General features: G+C 48.9%; 1 protein-coding gene across 1 annotated transcript in view; it reads left to right on the forward strand.

The window, feature by feature from the left end:
• Positions 1 to 23,223, forward strand: part of LOC126473188 (carboxypeptidase N subunit 2-like) — a 110,157-nt gene that overhangs the window by 70,814 nt on the left and 16,120 nt on the right. Inside the window, exon 3 of the mRNA XM_050100082.1 lies at positions 10,053 to 10,466. Within this exon, the coding sequence (XP_049956039.1) occupies positions 10,053 to 10,466 (414 nt within the window). The remainder of the gene's footprint in view (positions 1 to 10,052; positions 10,467 to 23,223) is intronic.

Raw genomic sequence — 23,223 nt, forward strand, 5'->3', positions numbered from 1 at the left:
CGCCCCGACATGTAGGATGTTACTGTTTCGTTTGTTATTCAGTCTGTTTCTCATGGTCCCCTCCCCATTGGCAATCCCCTCCCGGAGACTATTCCAGAATCTGTTGCCAGTGGAGAGATCACCATGACACATGTTCAATTACAGGCCACATGTCCTGCGAAAACCCATTATGTGTCTGTAATTCAGTGGTTTCTATTGCTTTCTGCATTCCCATGCCATTGATTGTTCCTGATTCTCCCTCCTCTTACGAGAGGGTTACCTACACTCTAAAGTAGGATAGGTGGTGTTCTGTGGTGGATCTGCTGGTGCAGGCTCAAGTGTTTCACAGGACATGGTTCAGCGCACCCTGCTGAACATGGGGCTCTGCAGCACAAGACTCGCACGTGTTTCCACGTTGACCCAACGTCGTCGTCAATTAAGATTACATTGGGCACTGAATAGTCGAGATTACACTGTGGATGAATAGAAACTTGTCGCCTAATCGGATGAATCAGATTTCTTGTTAGATCAAGCAGAGTGTCGTGTGTGGACAAGCCGTCACCCAAGCTGCTCGAATCTCGTGCAGCATCACGGCAGCAGATCAGTGGGAGTAGTATTATGTATTGGGGGACGTTCACGTAGGTTTCTTTTGCAGCAGTGGTGGTAATCGAAGGTACTATGACACCTGTGGACTAAGTGAACATTACTGTAGACCACCTGCAACGCTTCATGCTCGATGTCTTCCCCGACGGTAGGATAACAGTTCACGCCACAAATCAGAGTCATGCTACAGGAGACCACCTGCATCCCTTGGTGCGTGATGCCTTCCTGTCGGTGGTGGCATCTTCTAACAGGATAACGGTCTGTATCACAAGGCCAAAACAATGCTAGAGTGGTTTGAGGAACATGATAGTAACTCATATTGATATTGGCTACAAAATACGCTTCACCTGAACCTGATGAAATCCATCTTGGACGCTATTAGGCGCCTGTTGCGCGCCTACAAACGACAGGTCCCTAATTTAAGGGAACTGCGTCACCTGTGCTTAGGCATCAGGTGCTACATACCCTCGAAAATCTACTAAACACTTGTCGAATTTACGTGGCGAAAATCTCTGTAGTACTGAGTTCAAAAGGTGGACCAACACGCTGTTAAACAGGTGATCATAATGTTTTGGCTGCTCAGTGTATTTCGCTCATGCTGCTGTGACGTTGTTATTGTATGTGTTGGAAACATCCAAATATTTTTGAAGTATTCACATCTCATAAAATATTCTAAAAACGTTGTGTAGACGCCTCAATACCTTCGATAACAGTGGCCTAAGTGACATTCCGCTGCTCGTTGGGTTTTGTCAGAGGCCTAAAAACAGGGCGCTAATGAATGTTGTAAGGGCACGGGTATAGATGCTGTCTCGGAGCAATTAAATCTGCTCTTACGCTTGTTTGATCCAGAGAGTTAGCGTAGTGAGCGGAGAAGCTACAGCATACTGTGGACGGTGGATGCGCAGGTTGCAGGGCACACATGGGGAGAGCGTTTAGTGGTGTGCGCTGCAGTCAGGCGCCGTCGGGGAAAATGCCGAGCACTGGAGACGAAGTGCCATTCTAAGCTGAAGCCTACACACCAATTTGTTGCAGATGTTATGTGGAGCCCCTCAACGCCCATACTTGCATGGTGGTTATACAGGGTGTTTCAAAAATGACCGGTATATTTGAAACGGCAATAAAAACTAAACGAGCAGCGATAGAAATACACCGTTTGTTGCAATATGCTTGGGACAACTGTACATTTTCAGGCAGACAAACTTTCGAAATTACAGTAGTTACAATTTTCAACAACAGATGGCGCTGCGGTCTGGGAAACTCTATAGTACGATATTTTCCACATATCCACCATGCGTAGCAATAATATGGCGTAGTCTCTGAATGAAATTACCCGAAACCTTTGACAACGTGTCTGGCGGAATGGCTTCACATGCAGATGAGATGTACTGCTTCAGCTGTTCAATTGTTTCTGGATTCTGGCGGTACACCTGGTCTTTCAAGTGTCCCCACAGAAAGAAGTCACAGGGGTTCATGTCTGGCGAATAGGGAGGCCAATCCACGCCGCCTCCAGTATGTTTCGGATAGCCCAAAGCAGTCACACGATCATCGAAATATTCATTCAGGAAATTAAAGACGTCGGCCGTGCGATGTGGCCGGGCACCATCTTGCATAAACCACGAGGTGTTCGCAGTGTCGTCTAAGGCAGTTTGTACCGCCACAAATTCACGAAGAATGTCCAGATAGCGTGATCCAGTAATCGTTTCGGATCTGAAAAATGGGCCAATGATTCCTTTGGAAGAAATGGCGGCCCAGACCAGTACTTTTTGAGGATGCAGGGACGATGGGACTGCAACATGGGGCTTTCCGGTTCCCCATATGCGCCAGTTCTGTTTATTGACGAAGCCGTCCAGGTAAAAATAAGCTTCGTCAGTAAACCAAATGCTGCCCACATGCATATCGCCGTCATCAATCCTGTGCACTATATCGTTAGCGAATGTCTCTCGTGCAGCAATGGTAGCGGCGCTGAGGGGTTGCCGCATTTGAATTTTGTATGGGTAGAGGTGTAAACTCTGGCGCGTGAGACGATACGTGGACGTTGGCGTCATTTGGACCGCAGCTGCAACACGGCGAACGGAAACCCGAGGCCGCTGTTGGATCACCTGCTGCACTAGCTGCGCGTTGCCCTCTGTGGTTGCCGTGCGCGGTCGCCCTACCTTTCCAGCACGTTCATCCGTCACGTTCCCAGTCCGTTGAAATTTTTCAAACAGATCCTTTATTGTATCGCTTTTCGGTCCTTTGGTTACATTAAACCTCCGTTGAAAACTTCGTCTTGTTGCAACAACACTGTGTTCTAGGCGGTGGAATTCCAACACCAGAAAAATCCTCTGTTCTAAGGAATAAACCATGTTGTCTACAGCACACTTGCACGTTGTGAACAGCACACGCTTACAGCAGAAAGACGACGTACAGAATGGCGCACCCACAGACTGCGTTGTCTTCTATATTTTTCACATCACTTGCAGCGCCATCTGTTGTTGAAAATTGTAACTACTGTAATTTCGAAAGTGTGTCTGCCTGAAAATGTACTGTTGTCCCAAGCATATTGCAACAAACGGTGTATTTCTATCGCTGCTCGTTTAGTTTTTATTGCCGTTTCAAATATACCGGTCATTTTTGAAACACCCTGTACTATACCTTAGCTTTGGTTAGCGTCTAATAATGAACTTGATAAAAATGCATCGATTTATTATCGCCTATTGTTAACCGCTTATAACGTTCATCGAAACATGAATGACGAAATTTGATGAACATTTACAAATTTTTCTTGTTGCCAAGTTAATATTCCCTTCTGTTGTCTTTTTTTCCATCTTTCATTGCTTCCCCAGATGGGAGAAGGCGGGCACATGGAGAGCCTAATGCTCTTTGGTGCCTCAGCTTAGCTTATGTTGTTCAGTTGGGACACCATTTATTTGTTGAGATGGGAAATTTCTTTTTAGTTTCCTGTGAATTCTTTTGTTTTCTGGTGAAAGGAAGTGAGGACCCTGGCATTTGCCCAAGTTCTGAAGGGAAACCTCTCAAAACCTTAGCAAGGATCCTTGTGTTTGAGCTTATCTTCAGCGTTTGTTCTTCTGCGTTTCTTTGTGTGTTAATCTTCTATGAGGTGGCTGATTAAGTTGGCTCAGTTGTCACTGCTGTCGTTGGTGTAAGCAATGCATTCTTTTATTGTTTTGGGTGGGAAGGCATATTTGTGTTCTGGAAAGTTGAATTCCGTTGGTGAATAGTTAAGGAGATCAGTCGTTAGTGTTCTTTTGGTTTCTCTCTTTCTTCCTATTTTTGCCGTGAGTTGGATCCATCTGTCTTTTATTGGGGGAACCCACGTGCTTTGGTAGACTGAACACAACGGAGTTTATAAAGTCTCACTTAACTAATATGTTTTGAAGACGAAACTGCGAGAGAATTCTGAAACAATGGTTTATTAAGTTTATTACTTGAGGAACTGAAGGAAAGTAAAGTCAGTAAATTATGAATAAGCACATCCTCGGTACAAAATAAATGTGTAATGTCTTCATTTATCTTGTTCCAAAATGCATAGCATTTCTCGTTCACCAGCTATCTATGGCCATTAAAAATCACATTATTTCATCGAGAAAGTCTCGAGCTACTGGAATAACAAGTTAGATAATGAAGTTCTGCACAATACTCTCCTCTTTGCGTGCTATCATTTGCCAAAATCTCATTTCGATATCTCAAACCGTTTAGGAAATAAGAGGAATGTTGTGGATATTTCACTCTGCCCTTATCGCTGGCGCAGCGCGGTCGCAAATGAGTGTGCTACATCAGATCAAGTTTCTCAAGATCGGTGACAGACACCCCCACCCAAGTCCAAAGAAAAATTCAGTATGTGACCTAAATGACACATGCAGCAACATATTATGTAATATGTAATGAACTTTCTTAAAGAGAGGATCGCGGGTGTGCGTGTGGTACGCGGTCGCGAATTAAAGGCATTAATTTGTGGAACTGAAATTAGTCAGGGGATAAATTTTGAACATTGTTCGACCGTAAGGAACTTGACAAACTCGATTCAGAAAATGTAATTGCGTGAATGTGGTTGCAGAGATAGTGTGATTAGGATCTTAAGGATAATCTTGATTGTAATTAAATTAGCCGGCCGGTGTGGCAGAGCGGTTCCAGGCGCTTCAGTCTGGAACCGCGCGACCGCTACGGTTTTCAGGTTCGAATCCTGCTTCGAGCATCGTTGTGTGTGATGTCCTTAGGTTAGTTAGGTTTAAGTAGTTCTAAGTTCTAGGGGACTGATGACCTCAGATGTTAAGTACCATACTGCTCAGAACCATTTCAACCATTTTTTCGATTAAATTACAAATAAACCGAGTGATATCACTGTGAACTTCATTTAACCTGCTCATATTAATAACAGTATTTTTCTGGGAGTTTTGATCAAAATTGTGGGAATTGTAGATAGGGCACGAGTCAGCAGGCACATGGTTAAGGACTTCTCGAACTGGCGCTTGTACTTCGGGAAACCTCCGTCTCACATTCTGATAGCCTAGCAGGCATGCAGGAGAGCTGCCGTGAAATATGGAAAGAAATTTTGATAGGTAGGAAAGAGGCACTGACAAACTGAAGCCATGGGAACAACTCGTTAGTCATGTCTGTTTAAATCTGTCGTTGAAAGCATTGCCCGCGAGAGGCACACTCCCGGATCGAGTTCCAGCCCGGTGCACAGTTTCAACCTGTGCTCTGTAGAGTGAAAGATTATCTCTAGAAACAACTACTCCGCTGTTGCTGGGGCGTTTCTCCGCAATACCATTTCTTCTTGTGTCTTGTGACCTGTCTGGGACTCAACTCCGAACCAGTGCTTTTGCGAGCTACGCTTTTACCAGTTAACTAACCAGGCGCGACTGACGACACGTCCTCAAGTCTTTCCTTCTTCGTCTGTGTCTGTTCAGTTCACAGTTTGGGCTGTTTAACAGTTCTCCAACAATTATCACGAACCAAAGTTCGTGATTCCATCACCTACAGACTGTTATCTGCAGGTCCTCCATGACAGATTATCCATCTGGTTCTCGGACGACCTCGTCCTCTCTGAGCCCCTTGATTTTCGTCTAATATCCCTCTCACTACCTCTACATCACTCATCTGTGCCACTTATACCTAACATCTCAGTCTGGCTGATTTCACTGTTTTCCTAGCAGTTGGATCTTAAAATACAGTACAGCTCATGATTGTACAACCTCCTCTATCTTCTATTTTCACAGGTTGGGCCAGTGAGTCTTCAAAGCACCTTTCCCTCATAGGCGTCTAGCACTACAATGTTATCTGATGCCGCGCGGGATTAGCCGAGCGGTCTGGAGCTGCAGTCATGGACTGTGAGGCTGGTCCCGGCGGAGGGTCGAGTCCTCCCTCGGGCGTGGGTGTGTGTGTGTTTGTTCTTAGGATAATTTAGGTTAAATAATGTGTAAGCTTAGGGATTGATGACCTTAGCAGCTAAGTCCCATAAGATTTCATACACATTTGAACATTTTTTGTTACCTGATGATAATGACAAAGTTCCCGAGGCATGTGAAAATCATTGGCCGTGTAAGTGCTTTATAAGTGGTTAGTTTAGTGAATATTTTTGTTGTTGCATAATAGCCATATTTACTATTCCGCTACTTTAATTTCGTACGTGTGTTTACTCGTTTATTATGAACGATACTGTTGTCCACCCCACTGCTTCAACTGACACACTATCAAAACTAGCTCTCAAACACATCCCACTTCAGAACACCCTTTCAAAGTTGCAACACTGAATCAATGCTTATCAGAACAAGTGGACTAGACACACACAAACACCAGCAAAATGGAAAAAAGGACTGAAAATGAAACATGGATTACATAAAAATGCTCTAGAAAATTAAATTACGTTTTCCACTTAACTAATTTACTCAAAATCGTTATTGAAATCTCTCCACTTTCTTCTGAACAATGCATAATTAATCATCCGACTAGTTATTCAATGCTCAATTGATCTTTTAAAAAGCTTTGAACAAAATTTTTCATTTTTCTGCATATGTGAATTTCCAATGGCTTCAAGACAGCCAAAATTGAAATCGAAGATTCGAAACGTAAATAAATCATTAAATCATATAATATACAATTTAATGAATACATAACTTATATCGATCAGAAGACCGCCTAACCGAAAGAAATCCTGGCAGAACCCACCACTTTAACGAAAGGTAAGCTCCTTTGAATGACTGCCACTCTAGTCTGCATCGACTGAACTCTCTCGAGATGCACATTGCTCACCACAGATTTACATGTGAAATGAAAAGCCGTCACACTACAGAAAAGGAAAATTAATGGCCTTAACAAATGAGTAAATTTTTAAGTTGGCAAAGTCTTCACAATTTATGAACAACCTCCTGCTCGTGGCAGAAGTTTCTGAACTAACCAATGTGAGCAGCATCCATGCCTGCTTTTCTTGGAAAACGGTGTTCGATCCCACACCCAAGCTACTCTCTTTAATCACCGACCAGTCTCCGTCCTCCCCGCTGCTTTCTGCAGTGCTCGGCTCAACAAACACCGGAGCCTGTCTAAAGAATATTGGCACATTCGCTCTTTACAAAGCATGACCGACATTCCATCCTCAAACACGATTTTTAGGCTCCCATGAGCCAAACAATGATCTATCTGTCCTTCAATCACCCTCACACCATTCAATAATATTATCTTGGAACTCTTCCATTTGGTCCGTGTTTGCATAGAAAAACAGTAATATCAGAAATTGAGTCCGCCTTGATGCAAAACACCTTGTTATTCGTTTACTTCTTTATTATCCCAAACTAGTTTCGGCTTAGTAACTAACAGCCGCTCACATGTCTGCAGATGACATAATGTTCGCTAAGTAAAAAGACAGCAACAGGAAAAAAAGAGCACAGAAAATACGTCGCAAACAGCGCCAATAATTGCTTAAAACATTCTGTAACATACAATAAATAAGGTAGTATGAAAGTATCAATAGAAACCTATATTTCAAAGGACGAATTGTAAATATGTAATAATGTTTTACTATGTTTGTACAACCATGCCATTTTCTGCATGTTTTAGATTAAAAAACTCCACTGATGATGGTGATACTTGTCGTCGAAACTAGCTTGAGATAATAAGCAAATAAACGAATAACAAGGTGTTTTGCATCAAGGCGGACTCAATTTCTGATATTACTGTTTCTCACACCATTCTTTTACGATCAGCAAGCATCGTGTAATACCGGTTTAACTTAATTAGGCACCATATAAAGAAACACAAAGGTCTTGTACAGTCCCAGATTTCTCATTTGTGGGCCAATTGATTGCGCCCATCCACCAGCTGTCTCTTCAGTTTCTCCAAAACGCCAGCGGGCTGCGCCACCGTGGTACCTTACACAGGCTATGTGACCAGGCACTCCAGTGCATCATCCTGCACAGTGCGGCGATGGTCATCAGGTCTCAGCTTAAGATGTCCCTTGACAGCACTTACCCGGCCCGTGGCTAGCAAGCTGCCCTTCTTCGGATAGCACCCAAGACTCCACCAAATTCTCCAACCAAATACTATATGCGAATGCAAACAAATACTCAGAGTTAATTAGATTTATTTTGCAGATGGTTGGCTTGACCTCTGCAATCATCTGTGTCATCCGCTTTGATATCAAAGTTTAAATTAATTGAGAAAAAATCTGTCACATGATGGCTGAATAATTAATGAAAATCAGAAGGAAACAACAGTCTGATACCAGCCTAATGCGTTTCAACGCCATCTCGTCTATATAATGGATAGGACAATATTCCTCCCATTATTATGCTACTCTGTGTTTCTTTCACTGTCATTCTCACAAGCCTTAACAAATTTTCAGGGGTTCGTAGTTCAATCAAAGTAACTTAAAATTACAGTTGCAGTGTTAATACTGTCAAATGCTGTTTTGCGGCCAATGAAGACATGATGCATGCCAATAATAAATTCGTCCGTTTGTTCTGAAATCTGTCTTAGAGTGAAGATTTCCCTTGAAGAAATCCACATTAGTATGAGTCAGTCTCTCATTCTGAATATTGGGAAAAGATAGTCAAACAGTGCTTTAGAGAATATATATTACTAGCAGACGAATCTACAGTTGCCACGGTATTCATTTTCCCAGTTTTATTACAAACGAAAAAGATGAACTATGTTTGTAGTGTAATATCTAAAAAAATCATTTCCATGTATCCTTGAAACACCTTTGAAATCATGAAACAGTCTTACAAAGAAATACGCATTAAAAATGTGTAAATACAATATCCGGAGCAGAGGTTATACGCTGGACATAGTTGCTACGCGTGTCAACAACGTGATTTAGAAAATGTTCCTACGGCAACGCCTCTTCATAATTCTATAGACTACTATTTTTTTCGTCTATAGCGTTTGTGCTTCACAGTTGATAGCTGTCGAAAGAGCTGTCAGGTGTCAAGGATTTCTTAAGTTGACTCGACTGCGGGAGTGCTTAGTAATAAAGAATAAAATTCTTGATGCGGCATTTTTTCACGCATTTCATTGTTTATGACCTCATAGCTCCTGAACAATGTGTGGTAGCGCAATATAATTTTTCAGGTGCATTTAGCGGCATATGTGGATACTGTCTGCAAAATTTATTGCGAATAGAACTACTAAGCACGGAAGCAATAAATTTCAACTTCATACACGATGCAGAAGTTTTTGCACACATTTCAATTTTTATGACGTCATATCTCCTGCATTAAGATAGGTAGGTGGTTCTTAGCACCACAAGGCTCGTTGCCTGTCGTTGCCTGACAGTAAGGTACATTTGTACCGAGTTTGGTTGAAATCGACCCAGTGGTTTAGGAGAAGACGCGGAACATACACACATACGTACAACTACCTTTATAAAATGTATGTATTCCTAGTTAGTCGTTGAACTCCGACTCACCTCCTTTCTGCTATAGAGTGCATGTAATTTCTCACCTCTACTGCTGGAGAAGTTTCTCCTCATCCTTTTCTCCTACTTTCCCAATTCCTCCAGGAATGCCGTTCCAGCAGCTGTGCTGGAGAGCTCGTATGAACTTTGGAAAGTAAGAGGCAGTTGCTGCTAGAACTGAAGATGTGAAGATGACTCGTGAGGTTTGCCCAGGCAGCTCATTAGTTAAGGGGATCACCTGCAGAAACGAAGATTCCGGTTTCGAGTCCCTGTCCAATACATAATTTGGCAGGAAGTTTCAAAATGGTTCAAATGGCTCTAAGCACTATGGGACTTAACATCTGAGGTCATTAGTCCCCTAGACTTAAACCTAACTAACCTAAGGACATCACACACATCACACACAGTCATGCCCGAGGCAGGATTCGAACCTGCAACCGTAGCAGCCGTGTGGTTGCGGACTGAAGCGCCTAGAACCGCTCGGCCACAGCGGCCGGCCGGCAGGAAGTTTCAAACAAAAGTATTTAGTAGGACAGAGAGATCTACGGAATAATTCCACACTTTGTATTAACGCCTGCAGGTTATGCACATGAACGGGGTGGGCCTGGCGTCCATAACGACCAACGCCTTCGACCAGCTGCCGGACTTGTGGTCGGTGAGCCTGGAGCGCAACCACCTGTCGTCGGTGCCGCCCTTCGTTTTCGTGCGGAACCGGCGACTGCACTACCTGTCGCTGCGGAGAAACATGCTCACGGTCCATCCGGGAGAGCCACTGGTGGGCGCCAGCAGCCTGGAGGTGCTGGACGTGTCCGAGTGCGGCATCGACGCCGTGTACGACGCCACCTTCCGCCCGCTGCGCAAACTCCGCCAGCTGCACCTCGAGGGCAACTTGCTGAGGGTTCTGCCAGCTGCATCTACGGCCCCGATGCCGCAGCTCGTCCGCCTTTTCCTGCAGCGCAATAATTTGCTCTTCTTTCCCGGCGATGCCATCAAGGTGAGTGTCATACGTCCTTATATACTGCACTATGCAAAACTCGAGTTTCTGCAGCCATACGAAACACTCTAACAACTTAGGCTACATTCACAGTGGCACCGACATCAGTCGTCAGACGCCGTCGTCAGAGGCCGTCATATAGCATCGGCCGACAGCGTGGTCACAGTACGGCCGGTCTCTAGCATCAATTTTTGGCGGAATCAAGGTGGTGTTGTTAGGTTAGGTTAAGATAGGTTAGAATCTATTCTATGTATGAAGTAGGTTAGATTTTAACCTCACTGCTAGGAGGCGAGCACTGCATTGCGGCTTTTGCTCTGAAAAGTAATACTGTACATTCTGTTATCATTTAACGGTGTTAGCACACAATTTTTACTAATATACACTGCTGGCCATTAAAATTGCTACACCACGAAGATGACGTGCTACAGACGCGAAATTTAACCGACAGCAAGAAGATGCTGTGATATGCAAATGATTAGCTTTTCAGAGCATTCACACAAGGTTGGCTCCGGTGGCGACACCTACAACGTGCTGACATGAGGAAAGTTTCCAACCGATTTTTCATACACAAACAGCAGTTGACCGGCGTTGCCTGGTGAAACGTTGTTGTGATGCCTCGTGTAAGGAGGAGAAATGCGTACCATCACGTTTCCGACTTTGATAAAGGTCGGATTGTAGCCTATCGCGATTGCGGTTTATCGTATAGCGACATTGCTGCTCGCGTTAGTCGAGATCCAATGACTGTTAGCAGAATATGGAATCGGTGGGTTCAGGAGGGTAATACGGAACGCCGTGCTGGATCCCAACGGTCTCGTATCACTAGCAGTCGATGTGACAGGCATCTTATCTGCATGGCTGTAACGGATCGTGCAGGCACGTCTCGATCCCTGAGTCAACAGATGGGGACGTTTGCAAGACGACAACCATCTGCACGAACAGAACGACGACATTTGTAGCAGCATGGACTATCAGCTCGGAGACCGTGGCTGCGGTTACCCTTGACGCTGCATCACAGACAGGAGCGCCTGCGATGATGTACTCAACGATGAACCTGGGAGCACGAATGGCAAAACGTCATTTTTTCGGATGAATCCAGGTTCTGTTTACAGCGTCGTGATGGTCGCATCTGTGTTTGGCGACATCGCGGTGAACGCACATTAGAAGCGTGTATTCGTCATCGCCATACTGGCGTATCACCCGGCGTGATGGTATGGGGTGCCATTGGTTACACGTCTCGGTCACCTCTTGTTCGCATTGACGGCACTTTAAACAGTGGACGTTACATTTCAGATGTGTTACGACCTGTGGCTCTATCCTTCATTCAATCCCTGTGCAGTATAATGCACGACCGCATGTTGCAGGTGCATGTGTGCCTCGCCGCGCCTCTGGTCTTCCTAGGCGTGTTCCGCTAAGCCTGGGAGGTAGTAACGTAGCCCAGGTTAGGTTAGATGGGCCCAGACCCCCGAACGACTGGGTGCCCGGCCCGCCACCTGAGTAGGAGTGGGTCCTTGGCCGCAAGGTGGAAGCTCGGGCTAGTAGAGGGCCAAGGGCGAGACGTGCATCTGCTTCTCCGGAGCGCAGGGTGTACTTGCCGATGCGGGACGAGTGAAATCGGCTGTGACCAGGTACTGAAGGGGAACAATGCGCTGGATCGGTGTGTTGAACCGGGCAGCTCTGAGGGGTCCTTGGTCTAGGCGTGGGCGAACTGCAGTTAGTCCCTCCCCCATGCCAGAGGAACCGGTCTGGGGTAAGAGACGTGGCTCCCAATCTTGTTTCGCTTGTAAAATACTTGATGGCTACAGAAGAGACAAGCGATTCCGGTCCTCCCATAAGGTCTTCGATGCTAGCTGATCCCTCGCCACAAGGTGGCCTGGATCAGGCAGTGGAGGATAACATTATGAGCAGGCATACGAGGATCACTCAGATCCTTGATCAAAGCATAAAAAATGGGAAAATTAGTCAGGTCGCAGTCCAGGCCATCAAAAATGTGCTGGTGGCATGGCCAGCTGCCAATGCCAAGCTAGAAGGTCGAATTGAGGAGTTGAAGAAGGAAAATGACTCAAAGCAATTTGGGCCAGGCCAGTGCCAGGGGCACGCCCACTGGGATTAGCTCGGTGGGCAGGTCATGAATAGTAGGTCTGTAGTACTACTGGCACACTTCTAACGCTGCAGAATAGACTAGTATTTGTAGTAGATGAACAGATTTGCAACCTTGTCCATAGCAATAGTGTTAGCCACCAACTAAAGTATAAGCTGCATTTGTCATTGTAATAATTAAAGGCCCACTAATTAGTTTAGGTGGTGTGTTATTTTGTATAGTTCTCATTGTATTGTACTGTATCAATAAAGTTAAAGAAAAAAAACAAAATTATTCTAAAATGAGAGTGCCACTTCTCAGGTTTTCTCTGAAAGTTTGTTACCATGAAGCCCACCATTGGATCGTGTAGCCTTTATATCTTTGCCTTCGTTGGACGGAGAGATACTTATGGCAGCGACCATGAATATCTTAGCAGCTTTAACAGCTAAGCTCCAAGCTACGGTAGTTAATGCCACATTACTGCCGGCCGCAAGTCTGAGGCCATGGGAACTAGGAAAATGGCCAAATGGCCGGCTTCAGAGCAGGGAGGTTAGTGTTCTCTTTGGGCAGCCACCGCAAGCAGGTCGTCACCAGCTACGCTGAGTGCACCATCATTTTCCTGTCATTGCCGCTGGACGATAATTCCAACCTGCTGGAATTAGAAATTGTAAATGTCGTGTGACTACGGCCTCCCGTCGGGTAGACCGTTCGCCGGGTGCAAGTCTTTCGATTTGACGCCACTTCGGCGACTTGCGTGTCGATGGGGATGAAATGATGATGATTAGGACAACACAACACTCAGTCCCTGAGTGGAGAAAATCTCGACCCAGCCTGGGATCGAACCCGGACCCTTAGAATTGACATTCTGTCGCGCTGACCACTCAGCTATCTGGGGCGGACGCCGTGGTGTACTACTGCGGAACTTCGTCAGCTTGACAACACGTTCCTCTAGGTATCATTGTTGCCATAGTCTGTGTTTGTGTAACACTCTCTACTTGCTCACATTATTATCAAGGGTCACTGACTGCATCCTGATATAGACGCTGAACTTCTGGAATTTCAAATGACTGCTTCATTTGTGGGCTTTAAATTTTCTCATATGCGAGGTTCCAGCTACATCTACATCTACATTTATACTCCGCAAACCACCCAAAGGTGTGTGGCGGAGGGCATTTTACGTGCCACTGTCATTACCTCCCTTTCCTGTTCCAGTCGCGTATGGTTCGCGGGAAGAACGACTGTCTGAAAGCCTCCGTGCGCGCTCTAATCTCTCTAATTTTACATTCGTGATCTCCTCGGGAGGTATAAGTAGGAGGAAGCAATATATTCGATACCTCATCCAGAAACGCACCTTCTCGAAACCTGGCGAGCAATCTACACCGCGATGCAGAGCGCCTCTCTTGCAGAGTCTGCCACTTGAGTTTATTAAACATCTCCGTAACGCTATCACGGTTACCAAATAACCCTGTGACGAAACGCGCCGCTCTTCTTTGGATCTTCTCTATCTCCTCCGTCAAACCGATCTGGTACGGATCCCACACTGATGAGCAATACTCAAGTATAGGTCGAACGAGAGTTTTGTAAGCCACCTCCTTTGTTGATGGACTACATTTTCTAAGCACTCTCCCAATGAATGTCAACCTGGTACCCGCCTTACCAACAATTAATTTTATATGATCATTCCACTTCAAATCGTTCCGCACGCATACTCCCAGATATTTTACAGAAGTAACTGCTACCAGTGTTTGTTCCGCTATCATATAATCATACAATAAAGGATCCTTCTTTCTATGTATTCGCAATACATTACATTTGTATTACTATGTAGTTGTATTCATATTTGATGGTTAGTAAATACCGTAACTGTAAAAGAGGGTATTCATTGTTGTAAATTACATCAGGAGAGAAAGACGCTACTCTAGATTTGACTGGTGCAAAGTTATGTTTCATGATGAGAGCCTCGGCATTAGAAATGGACGTTTTCGAGTACTGCTTCTAATGACGGAACGACGACTATGGAGAGTACCAAGCAATAGGACCAGATATGAGCAACATAAAGCGAGGAGCCATAGATTATAATGACCGGCAACCTATGGCGTTTCTTTTGCGGCACACCAACAACTCAGATTGCCTCCGGGACATCACTTAAGGCATCCTGTTGTCGCTAGGAATATGAGCTCCTCCAGAAGAATATTTCCCATGCAGAGATTTGCCATATTACCGAATGAGTTCCTCAGGTCTCCTGGCCACTCCTACGATAACATCTGTCCACCGCACAGAGCATGTTTAGTTGAGTCCGTATTTTTGGTATGTTTGCCTGGTGTGCATACAGATTCATACAGTGCGTCAGAAGCATGATTGCTGTCCAATGATGTTAGCACCAGGCTGGCAATTTTTGAGAATTCTAAAGCCCATCTCACACGGAGTGAAGTTCACCGTAAGTAGGCAAGGTGGCGCACTGGACTGTCAGGGAGTGGTGAAAGTTAGCTTGCATGATGAAGCTCTGACACTGAAACAGATCTTGTAGTCACATTTCATATTTTTTCAATAAATCCCGGTACAGTGTAATATATTGATTATTCCTGTGAGAAAGCAGGACAGGTGCTCCAAGGCGCGGAAGCAGAGACGATGCTGAGGCAGACGAAACTAAGAGAGATATACTGTTACATGAAGTAAACCGTAAGGGGGAGAGCCTTGCGAAAATGCAGACGCCTCCAGACCAGTAGTAAGGTTGCGTTGCACGTGGTGTACTATTCGGTAAGGCAGGTATTTTTAAGGTTATTTTCCGCCTCGTTAAGCCTGTATTATGGCGTTAAATATTAATTTTCTTACTTTTTCAAGGCAGCAACGGCGTATAGTTTCCTAGTTAAGCAGCATGTAAGTCGTGAAGTTGTCGCAACAGATATTTTTCCACTGTGAAGATGGTCCATGATCAAAACTAATAGTAAATAAATGTACAGCGTGTTTATAAATGAATATCGGGGTTTTAACGCTTTGTAGTATTTATTATATTAAACTTACAGTTATAAATGATATGTCAAATGAAAGAGCAACGCAAACAGTTGTATCAAGAACCTTATAATGTAAGTATTTGTCACACAGTACACATCAAGTCTATAGCCGAGTTCTTCCCAACCGTTGATTGTAGCAACAGCTGTTTCAATCCGGTTTCTTAATTGAGGGAGGTCTGCTGGTAGCGGAGGCACGTACACACGATCCTTGATGAAGCCCCAAAGGAAAAAATCGCATGGTGTTAGGTCGGGTTTGTGCCGTATCCCGGCGGAAAGTTTATGGGCCTTCCTTTTTTGGTGAACTTACTGTAACTGGCACTTCTTACTTTGATACACTAGAGCAATGGCTCTTCCCTCAGTTGGAAGAAGATGAGCCAGAGAACTTCATTTTCCAGCAAGATGGTGCGCCACCTCACTGGCATAGCGAAGTAAGAGATTGGTTGAACTTCACTGTACCCAAGCGCTGAATAGGCTGCAAGGGGCCCAATTACAGGGCTTAGTTTGCATGGCCTCCACATTCACCAGACCTAACGCCATGCGATTGTAATTTAAAAAAATAATTTATTCGTGTGAGACGGGTGGCGTATTTTATGCTCATAGTTCCTGTACTGGATCTTTTTTGCGTTGTGGTAGTTAACATTAGCTGTTTACAAATTATTAATACTGTTTACTGGCGTTTTTATGCCAGTAGGGTGGTGAACCTGTTACGTGAAGTGGTTTTCAAATGTAGTGTGCGGTATGCACTTCCACTCCTCAGTGCTATAGGTGTCCAGAATATCTTATGCTATGCTTTACGCATGTCTTTCACGCATATAGTGAATGACAGTCAATGAAGGCTAACTGACGTATTTCTGCAGAAATTTAAATAAATACAGCGAAACAGTGTTGCCGGCCGGAGTGGCCGAGCGGTTCTAGGCGCTACAGTCCGGAACCGCGCGACCGTTACGGTCGCAGGTTCGGATCCTGCCTCGGGCATGGATGTGTGCGGTGTCCTTAAGTTAGTTAGGTTTAAGTAGTTCTAAGTTCTAGGGGACTAATGACCTCAGAAGTTAAGTCCCATAGTTCTCAGAGCCATTTGAAACAGTGTTTTTAATCTTGCTTTTCAAAGTGACCACGAGTTACCTCGATTATGTAACAGAACGTTTATCCCGTCATCTTGTACACTACTGGCCTTAAAAATTGCTACACCAAGAAGAAATGCAGATGATAAACGGGCATTCATTGGCCAAATATATTATACTAGAACTGACATGTGATTACATTTTCACGAAATTTGGGTGCATAGATCCTGAGAAATCACTACCCAGAACAACAACCTCTGGCCCTAATAATGGCCTTGATACGCCTGGGCATTGAGTCAAACAGAGCTTGGATGGTGTGTACAGGTACAGCTGCCCATGCAGCTTCAACACGATACCACAGTTCATCAAGAGTAGTGACTGGCGTATTGTGACGAACCAGTTGCTCGGCCACCATTGACCAGACGTTTTCATCAGTTGGTGAGAGATCTGGAGAATGTGCTGAGCTTTGAGAAGTGTACTGCAACGAAAGACTAGTAACTACTGTGTGTGTGTGTGGGGGGGGGGGGGGGGGGGGTTGCTGTGCAGAGCAAACAGTCGCTTCTGCGAGGAATATTTGTAAACCTTCTTCCATTTCTATTGGAAACTGTTAGGGAAAAAAAAACTCAAAGGAATTATTGATAGTGGCTGCGAGTAGACATACATTTATCGAAATAATTAGGGAAAGTTTGAAATTTGTCCCAGATCGGGATTCGAAGACGGATGTCCTGCTTACTAGGCAAATGCTCTGACTACTAAGTCATCCAAACACAGTAGTCATAACAACTGCAAGCACTACCCAAGCATGCCTGTCTTCAGACCTAAATCTTCAACTTATCCACACACTACTAATGTAGTGCCCCTTGTCCATTATCCTCATTACTCGCGACATTTTGCTGATTCCTGTAAGAGTTGGAGCCTGGTGTGAGTCCTCACTAAGAGATCGATGGACGTCATCGCGTTTATTACACGTGTAAGTCCAAAAGAACAGACACAATTTTGGTCCAATAGCCAATATGAATTAAGACACCATATACATGTAATTAAGGCGATGACGGCTATTGATCCCTTCAGTGCCGATGCACACCGTTCTAGAACTCTTATGGCAATCGACCAAATGCCACGAATAGTGAAGACAATGGGGAAGCAGCATTACATCAGAAGTGTGTGAATAAGTTGACAATTTGGGTCTGACAGGAGGCGTGCTAGGATAATCCGTGGACTTGCAATGGCCACTGTGTTTCGATGGCTTAGTGGTCAGAGCACCCGCCTAGTAAGCAGGCGACCGGCAGCAGAGACACAGATTGAGCCGTGCCCCTGCATTCTGGGGAGCAGCAGCGCCAGGCAAGCGCAGCACAAAGCAGCTGTGGCCAGCAACACGCCGCACCCGCCTTACGTTCGCCGCTCGACCCAGGAGGGACTGATGTTATGTCCCTTTCGCGCAGCTCCCCCTGCGCCACGCACCCTTTGCTTTCGCTTTGGATTGCGAGACTTGTCCAGGATGTGAGGAACGGCGGCGCCCAGACAGCAGGAGCCCAGGCTCGTCGTCAGACTTGCCCTCACCTCCTCGCCTAGCCGCCGCAGCTCAATTCAGGAGAGACAGATGGTGTGTCTGTCGTAGCGCAGCTCCCCCTGCGCCACGCACCCTTTGCTTTCGCTTTGGATTGGGAGACTTGTCCAGGATGTGACGAGCGGCGGCGCCCAGACGGCAGGAGCCCAGGCTCGTCGTCAGACTTGCCCTCACCTCCTCGCCCAGCCACCACGGCTCAATTCAGGAGAGACAGATGGTGTGTCTGTCGTAGCGCAGCTTCCCCTGCGCCACGCACCCTTTGCTTTCGCTTTGGATTGGGAGACTTGTCCAGGATGTGAGGAACGGCGGCGCCCAGACAGCAGGAGCCCAGGCTCGTCGTCAGACTTGCCCTCACCTCCTCGCCCAGCCGCCGCAGCTCAATTCAGGAGAGACAGATGGTGTGTCTGTCGTAGCACAGCTCCCCCTGCGCCACGCACCCTTTGCTTTCGCTTTGGATTGGGACTCTTGTCCAGGATGTGACGAGCGGCGGCGCCCAGACGGCAGGAGCCCAGGCTCGTCGTCAGACTTGCCCTCACCTCCTCGCCCAGCCACCGCGGCTCAATTCAGGAGAGACAGATGGTGTGTCTGTCGTAGCGCAGCTTCCCCTGCGCCACGCACCCTTTGCTTTCGCTTTGGATTGGGAGACGTGTCCAGGATGTGAGGAACGGCGGCGCCCAGACAGCAGGAGCCCAGGCTCGTCGTCAGACTTGCCCTCACCTCCTCGCCCAGCCACCGCGGCTCAATTCAGGAGAGACAGATGGTGTGTCTGTCGTAGCGCAGCTTCCCCTGCGCCACGCACCCTTTGCTTTCGCTTTGGATTGGGAGACTTGTCCAGGATGTGAGGAACGGCGGCGCCCAGACAGCAGGAGCCCAGGCTCGTCGTCAGACTTGCCCTCACCTCCTCGCCCAGCCGCCGCAGCTCAATTCAGGAGAGACAGATGGTGTGTCTGTCGTAGCACAGCTCCCCCTGCGCCACGCACACTTTGCTTTCGCTTTGGATTGGGACTCTTGTCCAGGATGTGACGAGCGGCGGCGCCCAGACGGCAGGAGCCCAGGCTCGTCGTCAGACTTGCCCTCACCTCCTCGCCCAGCCACCGCGGCTCAATTCAGGAGAGACAGATGGTGTGTCTGTCGTAGCGCAGCTTCCCCTGCGCCACGCACCCTTTGCTTTCGCTTTGGATTGGGAGACTTGTCCAGGATGTGAGGAACGGCGGCGCCCAGACAGCAGGAGCCCAGGCTCGTCGTCAGACTTGCCCTCACCTCCTCGCCCAGCCGCCGCAGCTCAATTCAGGAGAGACAGATGGTGTGTCTGTCGTAGCGCAGCTCCCCCTGCGCCACGCACCCTTTGCTTTCGCTTTGGATTGGGAGACTTGTCCAGGATGTGACGAGCGGCGGCGCCCAGACGGCAGGAGCCCAGGCTCGTCGTCAGACTTGCCCTCACCTCCTCGCCCAGCCACCGCGGCTCAATTCAGGAGAGACAGATGGTGTGTCTGTCGTAGCGCAGCTTGCCCTGCGCCACGCACCCTTTGCTTTCGCTTTGGATTGGGAGACTTGTCCAGGATGTGAGGAACGGCGGCGCCCAGACAGCAGGAGCCCAGGCTCGTCGTCAGACTTGCCCTCACCTCCTCGCCCAGCCGCCGCAGCTCAATTCAGGAGAGACAGATGGTGTGTCTGTCGTAGCGCAGCTCCCCCTGCGCCACGCACCCTTTGCTTTCGCTTTGGATTGGGAGACTTGTCCAGGATGTGACGAGCGGCGGCGCCCAGACGGCAGGAGCCCAGGCTCGTCGTCAGACTTGCCCTCACCTCCTCGCCCAGCCACCGCGGCTCAATTCAGGAGAGACAGATGGTGTGTCTGTCGTAGCGCAGCTTCCCCTGCGCCACGCACCCTTTGCTTTCGCTTTGGATTGGGAGACTTGTCCAGGATGTGAGGAACGGCGGCGCCCAGACAGCAGGAGCCCAGGCTCGTCGTCAGACTTGCCCCCACCTCCTCGCCCAGCCGCCGCAGCTCAATTCAGGAGAGACAGATGGTGTGTCTGTCGTAGCGCAGCTCCCCCTGCGCCACGCACCCTTTGCTTTCGCTTTGGATTGGGAGACTTGTCCAGGATGTGACGAGCGGCGGCGCCCAGACGGCAGGAGCCCAGGCTCGTCGTCAGACTTGCCCTCACCTCCTCGCCCAGCCACCGCGGCTCAATTCAGGAGAGACAGATGGTGTGTCTGTCGTAGCGCAGCTTCCCCTGCGCCACGCACCCTTTGCTTTCGCTTTGGATTGGGAGACTTGTCCAGGATGTGAGGAACGGCGGCGCCCAGACAGCAGGAGCCCAGGCTCGTCGTCAGACTTGCCCTCACCTCCTCGCCCAGCCGCCGCAGCTCAATTCAGGAGAGACAGATGGTGTGTCTGTCGTAGCGCAGCTCCCCCTGCGCCACGCACCCTTTGCTTTCGCTTTCGATTGGGAGACTTGTCCAGGATGTGACGAGCGGCGGCGCCCAGACGGCAGGAGCCCAGGCTCGTCGTCAGACTTGCCCTCACCTCCTCGCCCAGCCACCGCGGCTCAATTCAGGAGAGACAGATGGTGTGTCTGTCGTAGCGCAGCTTCCCCTGCGCCACGCACCCTTTGCTTTCGCTTTGGATTGGGAGACTTGTCCAGGATGTGAGGAACGGCGGCGCCCAGACAGCAGGAGCCCAGGCTCGTCGTCAGACTTGCCCTCACCTCCTCGCCCAGCCGCCGCAGCTCAATTCAGGAGAGACAGATGGTGTGTCTGTCGCAGCGCAGCTCCCCCTGCGCCACGCACCCTTTGCTTTCGCTTTCGATTGGGAGACTTGTCCAGGATGTGACGAGCGGCGGCGCCCAGACGGCAGGAGCCCAGGCTCGTCGTCAGACTTGCCCTCACCTCCTCGCCCAGCCACCGCGGCTCAATTCAGGAGAGACAGATGGTGTGTCTGTCGTAGCGCAGCTTCCCCTGCGCCACGCACCCTTTGCTTTCGCTTTGGATTGGGAGACTTGTCCAGGATGTGAGGAACGGCGGCGCCCAGACAGCAGGAGCCCAGGCTCGTCGTCAGACTTGCCCTCACCTCCTCGCCCAGCCGCCGCAGCTCAATTCAGGAGAGACAGATGGTGTGTCTGTCGTAGCGCAGCTCCCCCTGCGCCACGCACCCTTTGCTTTCGCTTTCGATTGGGAGACTTGTCCAGGATGTGACGAGCGGCGGCGCCCAGACGGCAGGAGCCCAGGCTCGTCGTCAGACTTGCCCTCACCTCCTCGCCCAGCCACTGCGGCTCAATTCAGGAGAGACAGATGGTGTGTCTGTCGTAGCGCAGCTTCCCCTGCGCCACGCACCCTTTGCTTTCGCTTTGGATTGGGAGACTTCTCCAGGATGTGAGGAACGGCGGCGCCCAGACAGCAGGAGCCCAGGCTCGTCGTCAGACTTGCCCTCACCTCCTCGCCCAGCCGCCGCAGCTCAATTCAGGAGATACAGATGGTGTGTCTGTCGTAGCGCAGCTCCCCCTGCGCCACGCACCCTTTGCTTTCGCTTTGGATTGGGAGACTTGTCCAGGATGTGACGAGCGGCGGCGCCCAGATGGCAGGAGCCCAGGCTCGTCGTCAGACTTGCCCTCACCTCCTCGCCCAGCCACCGCGGCTCAATTCAGGAGAGACAGATGGTGTGTCTGTCGTAGCGCAGCTTCCCCTGCGCCACGCACCCTTTGCTTTCGCTTTGGATTGGGAGACTTGTCCAGGACGTGAGGAACGGCGGCGCCCAGACAGCAGGAGCCCAGGCTCGTCGTCAGACTTGCCCTCACCTCCTCGCCCAGCCGCCGCAGCTCAATTCAGGAGAGACAGATGGTGTGTCTGTCGTAGCGCAGCTCCCCCTGCGCCACGCACCCTTTGCTTTCGCTTTGGATTGGGAGACTTGTCCAGGATGTGAGGAACGGCGGCGCCCAAACAGCAGGAGCCCAGGCTCGTCGTCAGACTTGCCCTCACCTCCTCGCCCAGCCGCCGCAGCTCAATTCAGGAGAGACAGATGGTGTGTCTGTCGTAGCGCAGCTTCCCCTGCGTCACGCAACCTTTGCTTTCGCTTTGGATTGGGAGACTTGTCCAGGATGTGAGGAACGGCGGCGCCCAGACAGCAGGAGCCCAGGCTCGTCGTCAGACTTGCCCTCACCTCCTCGCCCAGCCGCCGCAGCTCAATTCAGGAGATACAGATGGTGTGTCTGTCGTAGCGCAGCTCCCCCTGCGCCACGCACCCTTTGCTTTCGCTTTGGATTGGGAGACTTGTCCAGGATGTGACGAGCGGCGGCGCCCAGATGGCAGGAGCCCAGGCTCGTCGTCAGACTTGCCCTCACCTCCTCGCCCAGCCACCGCGGCTCAATTCAGGAGAGACAGATGGTGTGTCTGTCGTAGCGCAGCTTCCCCTGCGCCACGCACCCTTTGCTTTCGCTTTGGATTGGGAAACTTGTCCAGGATGTGAGGAACGGCGGCGCCCAGACAGCAGGAGCCCAGGCTCGTCGTCAGACTTGCCCTCACCTCCTCGCCCAGCCGCCGCAGCTCAATTCAGGAGAGACAGATGGTGTGTCTGTCGTAGCGCAGCTTCCCCTGCGTCACGCACCCTTTGCTTTCGCTTTGGATTGGGAGACTTGTCCAGGATATGAGGAACGGCGGCGCCCAGACAGCAGGAGCCCAGGCTCGTCGTCAGACTTGCCCTCACCTCCTCGCCCAGCCGCCGCAGCTCAATTCAGGAGAGACAGATGGTGTGTCTGTCGTAGCGCAGCTCCCCCTGCGCCACGCACCCTTTGCTTTCGCTTTGGATTGGGAGACTTGTCCAGGATGTGACGAGCGGCGGCGCCCAGATGGCAGGAGCCCAGGCTCGTCGTCAGACTTGCCCTCACCTCCTCGCCCAGCCACCGCGGCTCAATTCAGGAGAGACAGATGGTGTGTCTGTCATAGCGCAGCTTCCCCTGCGCCACGCACCCTTTGCTTTCGCTTTTAATTGGGAGACTTGTCCAGGATGTGAGGAACGGCGGCGCCCAAACAGCAGGAGCCCAGGCTC

The sequence above is a fragment of the Schistocerca serialis genome, chromosome 4 (assembly GCF_023864345.2).
Source record: "Schistocerca serialis cubense isolate TAMUIC-IGC-003099 chromosome 4, iqSchSeri2.2, whole genome shotgun sequence".
NCBI lineage: Eukaryota > Metazoa > Arthropoda > Insecta > Orthoptera > Acrididae > Schistocerca > Schistocerca serialis.